At 49.8% G+C, this 13,082-nt stretch overlaps 1 protein-coding gene across 1 annotated transcript in view; it reads left to right on the plus strand.

Moving 5' to 3' along the window:
• The window catches only part of MYO5C (myosin VC), a 94,057-nt gene that overhangs the window by 9,979 nt on the left and 70,996 nt on the right, over window positions 1–13,082 (plus strand). Inside the window, exons 4-7 of the mRNA XM_054715632.1 lie at window positions 3,782–3,927; window positions 7,233–7,398; window positions 7,954–8,098; window positions 12,307–12,463. Of these exons, the coding sequence (XP_054571607.1) occupies window positions 3,782–3,927; window positions 7,233–7,398; window positions 7,954–8,098; window positions 12,307–12,463 (614 nt within the window). The remainder of the gene's footprint in view (window positions 1–3,781; window positions 3,928–7,232; window positions 7,399–7,953; window positions 8,099–12,306; window positions 12,464–13,082) is intronic.

Genomic DNA, 13,082 nt, shown 5'->3' on the forward strand with positions numbered 1-13,082 from the left:
AAGAACCCCTGGAGTAGACAACCTTCATGGGCCCTTTCAGCTCTAAAATCCTACCGTGGCCAGTTCGTGATAAATTGGGATATTCTGTTAATGATTTCAGCTTTATGAGGTTAGTAAGAAATACTTTCAGTAGCAGACCTGAGGTAGAAAATGGTAGCCCGTGGCAACAAGGATGCATAGAGTGTGGGCGTCTGTGTCTGAGAGGTGTGTGTCTGTGTGTGTTTATTAGGCTTCTGTCCACCTGTTTGCAGGGGGAGGGGTGTATCTGAGGATGTGTCATTGCCTGCCAAGTCATGCTTCCTCTCTCTCTCCCTCCCTCTCTCAGGTCTTACCCTCCCATGCGACATTTCAGCAAGCTTCTGCTCTTAACTAGCTGTCAATAATTAAAGCAACCCAAATAACTTAAGGAGTCATGATTGATATCCAACCAATTTTAACCATTTGCACTCGGATGTCGAGATTAAAATTACTCTTTGAATGTATCAATAATTTGAAATATAAAAAAATCCAAATAAATAAGTTTGTATAAAAAGAAACTCCAGTTTTTTATTCTACTGCCGCGCTTTGTAAAATCTGGGGTATTTAAAAAATTAAATCCCGAGTAGAATAAAGGAATTGAGAAAAAAGCAAGCGACTGCAAAGGGTTAAATATATATTTTTTATTAAGTGAAGCAATTTATGTTAACTAGCAGATTAATAGCTATGCTCCTCAGCCAACTTCACCCAAGTCTAGCACTGAAACCCTGAACTGTGTTTTACACTTATTTTTTATTTCCTCCAACATCTTGTTATGAAAATTTTAAGCGTAAAGTTGAAAAAACTCTACAGTGAGCATCTGTCCCACCACCTAGATTTGAGCATGAACATTTCACCTTGTTTGTTGTATCACATATCTATCCATCTTTCTATCCTTCTATCCAGCCCTCAACCCATCTTATATGGAAGCATTTTAGAGTAAATTGTATATGTCAATACCCGTCCTCCTAAATACTTTAGTATGCATATTGTTAAGAGTTCCTATTTGTTCTGTGTGTAAAATTTCCAGACAATGAAATGCACAAATCTTAAATCTATGTTCTCTGAAGTTTGAAAGTGCTTTGCACCTGTGTAACCCAAACCCCATCAAGACATAGAATGTAGCCATCACCCCAGAACATTTCTTCAGGCACCTTCCCAGTCACTCCCAGGCTCTATCTACCCCTAGAGGCAATACTGCTTGGATTTTCCTCACTGTATGTTAGTCTTACCAGTTCTAGCACTTCATGTAAAGGGACCTATACAGAATGTACTTGCTTGTATAAAGCTAGTGATTCAAAGATTCATTCAAGTTCTTGCTTGTATCAGTAGTTGACTTTTTTTGGTTAGTAGGATTCCATTGTGTGAGTATGCCACAGTTGTATGTCTTTCTCTTTTTAAAATGTATTCTCATATTAATGGACATTTAGCCTGTTTCCAGTTTGGGGCTATTATGAAAACTGTGGAGCTCATCTTAGCTCTGTTCCTGGGAAACTTGGAGGCCAGTGTTCTGTGGGCAGTGAGGGTCAGACACTGCCGGCCTCTTGGGCTTCATCCAGATCTGGGATCCTGGGCTACTGCGCCTTTAGATTCAACAGCTTTCTTTCCTAGGTGCTGCTTAATGTCTTCATGGGGGTGCTTTCCAGTTCTTGTCCCTGTTGGCCTACATTAGGGTATCCTGGAGGGGTGCCCTACTGATAGAAACTGCTGGTACTTGATCTGAGAGATGAAAATATGCACATATGCACAGGCCAGTGATTGGCTGGTTAGTAGGAAGACCATGGTGACTATGAGAAGATGCCTTTCCTTTTTGGTAACCCGGCACTGTGCATCATAGATGTTTATTAAGTGTTTATTGAATGGATGAATGGATGAATGGATGAATGGATGGGCAGAGGAATGAATTTACAGACTACTACAGGAGACTTAGATGTGGGGTCTAGGGGGAAGGGGATGATGTACACAGCATGCCTGGAGGAGAGAGAGGAGCAAGTTATGGACTCTAGGATGGCAGCTGCAGTGTAAGCATCTTATGTTTATTTTTCTAAATATATATATTGTTATTAGAAGGATTTCTTACCCTTTGAGACAGCATAGAGGGACCTAGAGAGTATTATGCTAAGCGAAATAAGCCAGTCAGAGGAAGACAAGTATCACATGATCTCACTCATATGTGGAATCTAATGAACAAAATAGATCCAGAAACATAGAAGCAAAGAAGAGAATGCGGAAGGAAGGCGGGGAGGGTGGGTAGGTGAGAAGTGATCAACCAAAGAACTTATATGCTTGCATATATGCATGACACATGGACACAGACAATAGGGTGGTGAAGGCCTGGGGAGAGGGGCAGAGGCAGGCTGAAAGTGGTCAATGGGGGACCAAGGGGGACATAGGTAATACTTTCAACAATAAAGATTTAAAATAAAAATAAAAATAAAAAATATATATATATATATTGTTATTGATTTCAGAGACAGGAAGAAAGAGGGAGAGGGAGAGGAAGAGGAAGGGGGAGAGGGAAAGGGAGAGAGAGAAACATCAATGATGAGAGAGAATCATTGATCGACTGCCCCCTGCATGCCCCCTACTGGGGATTGAGCTTGCAACCCGGGCCATGATCTGACCTGGAATCGAACCATGACCTGCTGGTTCTTGGGTCGACACTCATCCACTCAAGTACACAGACTGGGCACCTCGTCTTTATCTCGAACAACATTCAGGTATGACTGGTAAATTTTGGAGTGTGAGACCACCCTCTTCCTAATATGTGAATTATTAAGTGTGTGTATTCATCGGCTTGGGTTGATGTAAGACTATACCACAGCCTGGGTGCTAAACAACAGACACTTATTTCTCACAGTCTGGAAGCTGGGAAGTCCTATAGCAGGGTGTTGGCAGGGTTGGTGTCTGGCGAGGACTTCTCCCCCCCCCGGGTGGAGACAGCTGCCTTCTCACTGTTTCCTCACATGGCCTTTCGGCAGCGCATCAGGTGGAGAGAGGTTGTATGTGTGCGAGCTCGCTGGGGTCTGTTCTTATAAGGACACTGATCCTAAAGATCAGGGCCTTATGACTTCATTTAACCTTAATTACCTCCGAAAGACCCTGTCTCCAGTCACATCGGAAATTCGGCCTTTAACATGAATTTTGGAGGACACAGTTCAGTATACAGCAGTGTGGTTCTGCCTGAAGCCTTGCACATCAGCACCGGGTGTACCGATGGCTTGTTGGGAACTGAGCTCGGCAGCTCCATCTGGACTTGCATTTCCCACAGTGGGAACCCTGGGCTGCTGGCCTGGGTGGTAAGATGGGGATCATGCTGCTGTGACATTACCTCTATAGCACTTTGCAAAGTGCTTTCAAGTACAGTGTCTAATTTAACCTCCCAGCAAATCTGTGAGGTAGGCCTTGTTGTTCCCATTTTATGGATGTGGAAAAATGAGGCACGAGAAGTTAAGTGTCTGGCCCAGATCCCCATGGTCCATCAGCAGTGAACCCAATCTCTGCTCCAACGCTTGCAGGCAGCGCTCAGGTCTTCTGTTTAGGGCACTCAGGGACTTCTTGTCACTCCCAGGGTTTCAGCTTTCCAGGTGGATGTAGGAGGCTTTGGGAATCCCGTTGTCTAGAAAACGAAGCAGCCAGGCCTGATGCGTGACAGATACCTAAAGCTTACCTCCTAAGCAAAAATTAGGTGCAAGTGTTCCTATTGAAGGAACAGAAACAACCTTCCGAGTCTAATCACCAGGGGATCTGTGTCTTATTGTCGAAGTGCTGGAATTAAGCCTGTCTCATTGTGCTGGTCAGTACAACAGGGTTTGGATTCCGGATCCTGAAGATGTTTGGAAATCTGCTGAAATAGCAAAGGACTACAGAGCCGGTGACAAAGTCCTGCGACTCCTGCTGGAGGATGGAACGGTAGGTCCTCGCTGGCTGTGGCTGCCGTGACATATGAAGGGGTAACCGGGGTATGTGTGTGTCTGTGCGGCCGGGGGTGGGGGGAAGGGGGGGCGCAGATGGTCCCTGTGGGAGCAGCCAGGGGAGGGCCCTTGAGGGGCACCCAAAATGGCCAGGTGGTGCTGTGGATGCACTTGTGTGTGTACCACTCTCGCTTCTCGCCCCACCCCCCTACCCCCACCTCAGGCTGCCCCACTGAAGGCCAAAAGTGCCCTGCCTCAGCTGGGCCTCTCTGGCACCGAGGTGGGGCAGGCAGGGCACCGAGGTGGGGCATGCAGGGCACCGAGGTGGGGCAGGCAGGGCACCGAGGGGGCAGGCAGGGCACCGAGGTGGGGCAGGCAGGCCTGTGCCCTCTGCTGCATTTCCAGGGAGTCCGCACTGTTCGGAAAAGGCTGAAAGGCGATTAGCCATTTTGGTTTCCTAGGTCTTAGCTCAGAGACTGGGCAAAGACAAGAAACTTGGAGGGAATCCTTTGAGCCCGAAGCATAAACTGGCAGAAAACACCATCAAGATGGGAAGAGAGCCCTAGCTGGTTTGGCTTAGTGGATAGAGTATCGGCCCATGGCCTGAAGGGTCCCAGGTTCAATTTCTGTCAAGGGCATGTACCTCGGTTGCAGACTTGATCCCTGGCCCTGGGCAAGGCAAGTGCAGGAGGCAACCAATCCATGGGTCTCTCTCACTTCAATTTTTCTCTCCCTGTGTCTCTCCCCCTCCCTTCCTCGGGTGATGGGAAGAGGAAGAGAAACAGAGTGGGGAGATAGAAAATAAGACGGGAGTGGGAGGCGTGAGAGGAGAGCAGAGGGAGAGCGAGTCCGGCTGCAGGTGGATGAAAACATGAAGAATTGGGACCTCCACAGGGAGCATGATGGGGCGATGAGGAAAGTGACGGGAGGTGGGACAGTCGGACAGGAATGTCCAGCTTTGTGTGACATCATCAGGGCTTCTGTCCGTGTTGGTGGCGAGGGAGAGACGGGGCTGAGCAGTGCCTGTGGTGGAGCATGTTGGTGAGGACTTCCTCTTGAGGCTGGGTATGACCAGCTTCCGCACATTTGCCTTTGCTTTAGTTATCCATCGTGCGTCGTCCTATTCCTCCCTGGTGCAGATGACATCCCACTGGGCCCATAGCTGAGGTGGCTTCTTCACCTTTTTAGAATCAAGTATGAGGATACAGAGCTGGACAGAGGATTCCTGACCCATCTGGATGCCAGAGTTGGTCTGGGGAAGATCATCTGAATATTACCATAAAATGCTGGAATTTCCAAAGCATGCAAATGGCCTCTGTAGAGACAGGACACACGATTTCCAATCAGAGTATCCTGGCTTTGGGAGTCACTTCCTGAGATACTGAAGGAAGATGAACATAGATGTGAAGGGCACATCCTCTAGAATCAGTATCTGGATTCAAATCCTGCCACAGCTACTCGCTGGTCTGTGACCGCGAGCCCCGTGATTGCTTCATATGTGAAATGGGTTAATAACGGCACCACAGCACGGGGAGGGTTGCTGCAGGTCAAATGAGATGACCTAGGTGTGCGTGTGCAGATGCAAGAGACAGGTAGTGAGAGGGTGCTGTGCCTCCATTAGCCTCTCCCTTCCCATCCGAAACTGCTCACAGCATTTGTGGAAAACCTCCTGTGCACAGCCACGCTTCTAATTAGGGATCAGATGGCTCTGGGAGAAAAATCTCAGACAGCAGATGCCGTGGCGGCTCGCTGCCTTAGTAATATCAGCAGGGCCTCAGGTGGCGACATTCCTGGCCCTGAGGCAGGTGAGATGGAGGCTGCCAGGCTGCTCTGTAACTTGACTCTTTGTACCGTGAAGGACAGAGCCTGCTTTGTGTAGGAGAATGGCAATTCTGCCCCGACTGCCAAGCTGATGTTCTTCACATTTTCTCCCTCTACCCCCCGCCCAGGCTCTCCCTTCTGTTTGTCTTTCCCTCTGTTTCTTACACACACACACACACACACACACACACACACACACACACACACACTGGCTGAACTGGAAAAGGAGGCTGTTAATTTATAACAGAAAACTCAGGGAATGTAAAAATTACGTATGACCAGCATTTTTCTTTTATTCTCAAAAGCATGTAGATGAAGAATGTTCTGCAAACATAATGACATTGACCATGGAACAGGCAGCTGCGCTGAGGACTCACGTCCAGTTGTCCTGGATTGTCCAGAGCTCCTCTCCTTACGCAGAGCAGAGCAAGCAGCCAACAAACCACACCGCTGTCGGCGTGGATAGGGGCCATCCTGACGCAGGCTTCAGGGTCAGCCAGACCCGTATCATGGGTGACCTTGGACAAGGGCTGAGCCTCTCTGAACCTGTCTCCTTCACCGTTGCTCAGGATAGTCATGCCCTCCTTGGAAGGCAGTTTTGAGGATTAAATTAAACAACCAGTGCTGAGTGCTGACACAGTGGGCACTTGCTAAGGGGCAGCTGGCTCACCTGGAGCTGGTCCAGGACCAGGTATCGAAAGGAAGGCAGCCTGGGAAGGGGGAAGGGAAGCAAGCTTGCTGGTGCCTTGTTCAGTCATTCCCCAAGCTGTGAACGGCAGGTGAAGGCAGTTAGAGCAGGTAGCCATAGGCCCCTTGGCGCTCTGACATCTGGAAGGCGCAGTTGTCTGAGGTGTGGACACCGCCAGGCAGGCTAACCTGGCCTTCACTCTGCTCAGGCAGCGGCCTCCGGAACACAAGGTGCAATCGGCAGAGGCCAGCCTGGGGTTCCCCAGCCCAGGGCTGAGGTTGGTAAGCACAGGCAGCCCTGCAGGGGAGCCTCGCTCAGAGAGACCACCACCTGCACGGGCCCCTTCAGACACTTCTCATCCCGAAGCGTGTCAGCTTCCAGCAGAGATTCGGCAGCCTGAGAGCTGCAAGGGACCTTAGGTGACCATGTCATCTTTAGCAGCAGGATTCAGTTTTCAAATAAAGACTTCCATGGCACCCAGTACCTAAACCACATACGAGTAGGGCCCTGTGGTAGGACTGGGGGTGAGGCACCTGATCTGGTCCAGCCAGTCTTTTCGCAGATGAGCGAAGAGAGGCCCAGAGAAGGTGAATGACTTGTCCTAGGACACACAGCCCCTGGCTCCCACTTTTCAAAGCCAGCCATGAAGATAAGTTTCTCATTGCTCTACATAAGTTTGGTTTTAGAGTGTCGAGGGTCAGTCTGAAGGGAGGGAGGTAGAACAGAGATGGCGGTCCAGCAGAAACACCCCAAATCTTTCACTTCCAGAGCTTGACGTTGGTCTTTGTGCACAGGAGCTGGATTATTCCGTTGATCCGGGATCTCTGCCTCCGCTCCGGAACCCTGACATCCTCGTGGGGGAGAATGACCTCACGGCCCTCAGCTACCTCCACGAGCCCGCGGTGCTCCACAACCTCAGGATCCGCTTCGCGGAATCCAAGCTCATTTACACCTACAGCGGTAAGGAGCGGCTCCCGGGAGCAGGATCGCGCAGACACAGTGTGTGCTGCCCAGAGCACCCTGAGGATACATTCCATATTACGTTTATATTGGAATTGCTGACTTCGGTCAAGATGTGTAGTCACACCGACACATGTGCCCGCATTTCCACCTAAACGGTACAGGCATTGGATCTTAGAGAGTCTGTTATAAAAACAAGTGTCTGGGTGGAGAGAATTTTCAACAAGAGCTGAGGTTGGACTACCAAGAAAACTATATGTGGATGAAGCTTGTGTTTGAGTTTCCCAATGGAGTTGATAAATTTATTACTTATTTGGGGCAATGACATAATCATCATATTTCCATTGAGAATTGCCAAAGCCGCTCAGTATTAGGGTAGTCTCATCTGTCACCTCACCGGTCCCTCTTGGAGTAGCCCAGACATGGGGGTGGCATCGGCAGGGAACTGATTCAGAGCGCTGAGTGACCTGCCCAGAGTCACACAGAAGGTTTTGTAAGTGGCAGAGCTGGGGTGACGGTGAGAACCCCATCACTGTGTCTAACGTCTTTTCTCAGGAATCATATTGGTGGCCATGAATCCTTACAAGCAGTTGCCCATCTACGGAGATGCCATCATCCATGCCTACAGCGGGCAGAACATGGGCGACATGGACCCGCACATATTTGCGGTGGCAGAAGAGGCGTACAAGCAGATGGCCAGGTAGCCTCCTGCGGGGCGGGCTTGCTCTTGCTCTCCTAATGCTCCTGCATTTGCTGGGTCCTCGCCGGGGAGGGGAGACATCAGGCTTGTTCTCATTAGATGTGACCATCAGACCGGAGGGGCCCCGGTAGAGCAGACTACCTGTACCAAGTAGCAAATGACTCTCGGCGTGTACCTGGCCTGTTTAACCGAGTTTCCTGGGTTTGGTTCCTTCTGGGTGATCAAAAGTTGTTCCTACAAATCCGGGACTAGCAGGTGCCTTTCTTGCAGTGTGTTGGATTGGAGGAATACTGACGTATTCCCCACTGTGAGATGTTGAAGCTTTCTGACCCACCAGGGCAGCAGAGCCCAATGGTAGATGAACACAGGTTTCAGTGTAGATTTGGGTTTTATCCTCATTTTGCCACTTGTTTTTTTTTGTTTTTTTTAAATATATTTTATTGATTTTTTACAGAGAGGAAGGGAGAGGGATAGAGAGTTAGAAACATCGATCAGCTGCCTCTTGCACAGCCCCTACTGGGGATGTGCCCGCAACCAAGGTACATGCCCTTGACCGGAATCGAACCCGGGACCCCTCAGTCCAAAGGCCGACGCTCTATCCACTGAGCCAAACCGGTCAGGGCTTGCCACTTGTTTTTTGTGTGGCCTTGTGGAGTTCTTGCTTTGCTGGCAAACATTTATTAAAAGCCTCCTCTGGACCCATGACCACGCACACATGCCTGTACATCAGCCTTGCGCCCTCAGGATGGCCGTGACGGAGGTGCCTGGGCAGTAAACAGAATCCAGAGCCACCGCACGTACGAGGCTGGGATTGGCACTCAGATATTTTTACTCCATATGTAATTTCTTTTTCCCATAACCAGGCTCTTTTGGCTTCAATGTCCTCATCTGTAATGCATGAAGAATAAAACACCACCTTATCTTTGTAGATCCTTTCACAGTTTGCAAAACAACTTTCACAGTAATCTTTGAGTTTTCCAACACTCCAGTCAGCTGAGCTACCATCGTTGCCCTCATTTCACAGATGAAAACCTGAAGTGAGGGACCTGGGCCTGCTCATTATTTACCATGTAACCTTGGGCCCAGTGCCTGGTCCCCCTCAGCGCCAGGGTCCTCACCTGTGAGCTGGATGCACCCATTCCAAGCTCCACTGCTTGTCATCAGGAAAAGATAATGGCGGCTTAAACAAGGTAGACGCGTGTGGTTCTCTCCTGCAGAGGAGTCTGCTGGGCAGTCAGGGCTAACACAGGACCTCTACCAATCACCAGGGCCCTGGTGCCTCGCAGTCCTCACCCCTGGGTGGCACTCGTCATCGGGGCCAAGCTGATACTTTTATTTTTTTAGTATATTTTTATTGATTTCAGAGAGGAAGGGAGAGGGAGAGAGAGATAGAAACATCAGTGGTGAGAGAAAATCATTGATTGGCTGCCTCCTGCACACCCCCTACTGGGGATCGAGCCCGCAACCCATGCATATGCCCTTGACTGAATCAAACCCGCAATCCTTCAGTCCACAGGCTGACACTCTATCCACTGAGCCAAGCCAGCTAGGGCCAAGCTGATACTTTTAAAATAAATTTTAAAAATGTTTTTTATTGATTTTAGAGAGAGAGAGAGAGAGTAAGGGAGAGGGATAGAGAGGTAGAAACATTAATGAGAAACATTGATCAGCTGCCTCTGGGGGTCGAGCCTGCAACCCAGGCATGTACCCTGACCAGGAATCAAATCGGTGACCTCTTGGTTCATGGGTTGGTGCTCAACCACTGAGCCACACCAGCTGGATCCAAGCTGATACTTAGCCATTTCCTGCACATGCTAGGTGACAGAGTCCCAGGGAAGGTTGTGCCCCCTCCAGGTGAAGGAGACTTTCCAGAAACCCCACAGAGCACTTCTGATCACAGCTCATTGACCAGGCCCCACCCACATGGCCATGCCTAGCCACAAGGGAGCCTGGGATATGCAGTTTTTCATATGGGCAGCACTGTGCCCACTAAAAATTGGGGCATAGTCCCTAGGAAGAAACGGGAGAGTGAATGTTGGGTAGAGAATTGCCAGTTAATAACCAAATACCTTGGTTTCTGCCACAGCAAGTTTTCTCCCAACCCTAACACACCCGTGTTGTCACAGTGCATTCTGGGATTTTCCCTGGCTCCCTGCAGGTCCAGGACATCCGCTTGATTAGTGTCCCTGGCTCAGGGCCCGAGGGGCCAGGGCTGCTCCTGGGTGCCAGCAGTATGCGCTGCTTGGAGCTGCAGGGCTGAGCCAGCTTCAAGCTTGAAAAGCCAGGTTTCCACAGGTCTGTCTGTCTGACTGTAGTAGCAGAACAAACATAAGACAGGCTCCTGTGGGACTTGCTGAGGCTAGACTGGGATCGGGAGAGCCTGGCATTAATAACCCCAGCCCCATCGTACCCGGCCGGCCACGGAACACTGGGGGTGTCACCCACCTCGGAGTCTTAGCTTCCTCCTTTGAACCAGGAGCTCGCTCTCTCTCTCTCTCTCTCCCTCTCTCTCTCTCTCTCCCTCTCCCTCTCTCTCTCTCTCTCCCTCTCTCTCTCTCTCTCCCTCTCCCTCTCCCCCTCCCCCCCCTCCCCTTCCCCCTCTCCCTCTCCCTCTCCCTTACTGGCCGTCACATCCCTCTCCCTCTCCCTCTCCCTCTCCCTCTCCCTCTCCCTCTCCCTCTCCCTCTCCCTCTCCCTCTCCCTCTCCCTCTCCCTCTCTCTCTCCCTCTCTCACTCTCTCTCTCTCTCTCTCTCTCCCTCTCTCTCTCTCCCCCTCTCTCTCTCTCTCTCTTTTCCTCTCAAGCATTCACAAGGGAAGCTGTGTGCTCTGAGCCCTGGGTCAAGTCTCTCACTCTCTCTGAGTCACTGTTTTACTTATCTGTAAAATGGGTATAAGCGGCATAGGATTTTTGTGAGGCTTGAATGAGAATCCCTGTAAAGTATTCACAGAGCCCCTGACACATCAGCCGTGCCGGATACATAAAATGGCATTATAATAAAGTTCTCCCACCATAATCTCATGATATGAGAAGTTCAATGCATTTTTTAAGCTCTCTGAGTTATGCAGCACAGCATTTTGGCTTGCAGAGCATCTAAATATGTTCCCAAGCATATTTTGAATAACTGCTCTCCAAATAATGTCTTTAAAATGTCTTATATTTAAGTGGGGGTATGCAGAAAGGGGTTGACATAGGCTTGAGACTGCTCTCACGAGAGGCCTGTTTGCCAACATGTCCCGTGGCTGGCCTCTGGGGACCTGGCTTTCAGGAAGGTTCTCCCCATTTCCTAATCGATGAGTGGCTCGCTGTACTGACGCTTACTTCCCTGGTTCATGCTGAACATCTGCTTTCCTCTGGGCACCTGGACTGTTGGTACCCGTTAGGGGATGCCTGTGTGACCAGCCCCAATGGGAACTCTGGGCACTGGGTCTGATGCGCTTCCCGGGTAGACAGCATTTGCGCGTGTTGTCACAGTGCACGGCTGGAAGAGTTAAGTGTGTCCTGTGGGACTGACTGGGAGAGGACTCCTGGAAGTTGACGCCTGGCTTCCTCTGGAGGTGGCCCCATGTGTCTCTGCCCTTTGCTGAGTCTTTTTTGTATCCTTTCGGTGTAATAAATCTTAGCCGTGTCTACGTGCCTACGACTCCATGCTGAGTCCTGTGGGTCCTCCTAGCGGACCACTGAGCCTGGGATTGGTCTTGGGGACCCTCAACACAGGAGACATAGAACACAAAATTGTGTCTTCAGCATGGTCACATAGGAAAAAAGACTGGGAGGAAATTCTCTGGAATGCTGAAAACAGGTACGTGAGAACAGCGATTTTCAACCTGTTTCATCTCACAGCACATAAACTACTTACTAAAATTCTGAGGCACACCAAAAAAAATTAATTTTGCTGATCTGACAAAGTGGGTAGAATTTTGATTCATTCACACTGGACAGCATTGTTGTGTTGGCTGTTGTCATTTTCTTATTTGACAACCTAAGGGAGAAGAGGTCAGTGCCCTGACTCACAGTCAGGTAGTGCATGTTTTACAAATTCTGTGGGAAAACCATTGTGCCTGTCGCCAGCACCCGGGCTGAAAAGCACTGCTTTGGAGTGATGCAAGTTTCCCTTCCAGCTTGTCTGCATTTTTCTTAGTGACTAGATACTGCTCTTTTAATAAGAAGGAATGTACATGTTAAAATCCTTTCATTTGTTTGCTTTAGAAACAATAAAAATCAGTCAATAATTGTGAGCGGGGAGTCGGGTGCTGGGAAGACGGTGTCTGCTCGCTATGCCATGAGGTACTTTGCCACCGTCAGCAAGTCGAACAGTAATGCCCACGTGGAGGACAAGGTGCTGGCGTCTAACCCCATAACCGAGGTGTGTGCCCGGGTGGGTGGGGGCAGGCTGGGAGGCAATGGCATGTGGTGATGGAGAGGTGGGCTGGCCTGTGTGTGTGTTGTCTGACTAACCATAGTTCCCTCCCTTGAAAGACCTGACTAACCAAAGTTCCATGCTTCTGTGTCTCTGTCCAACCTCAGAGGGAAGGTGAGGGTGGGTGGGAAGAGATTAACCAAAGAATTTATATGCATAAATGCATAACCCAATGGATACAGGCACTAATGTGGTAAAGGCCTGGGGGTGGGGTGGGGTTGGGGGTCCAGGTGCAGTCTAGCAGAGGTCAATGGGGGGGGGGGGAGCAAAAAGGGGACACCTATAATACTTTCAACAATAAAGATAATAATAATCTATATATATAAAGAGCCAGGGGCCGTCACAACCGAAACAACTGAACAGATGACCAAACAGGCTGAGTGGGGCAACAAGGCCAGCAGGGGGGTTAGTGAGGGACAACCAAATGACTGAGCAGCAGGCTGTGTGGGGCAACCAGGCTGGCAGGGGGGTTAGTGAGGGACAACTAGCCTGGCATGGGGGACAGTTGGGGGCGACCAGGCTGGCAGAGGGGGGCTGACGGGGGTGACCAGGCCAGCAAGGGGGG

This window comes from Eptesicus fuscus, chromosome 5 (genome assembly GCF_027574615.1).
Source record: "Eptesicus fuscus isolate TK198812 chromosome 5, DD_ASM_mEF_20220401, whole genome shotgun sequence".
Taxonomy (NCBI): domain Eukaryota; kingdom Metazoa; phylum Chordata; class Mammalia; order Chiroptera; family Vespertilionidae; genus Eptesicus; species Eptesicus fuscus.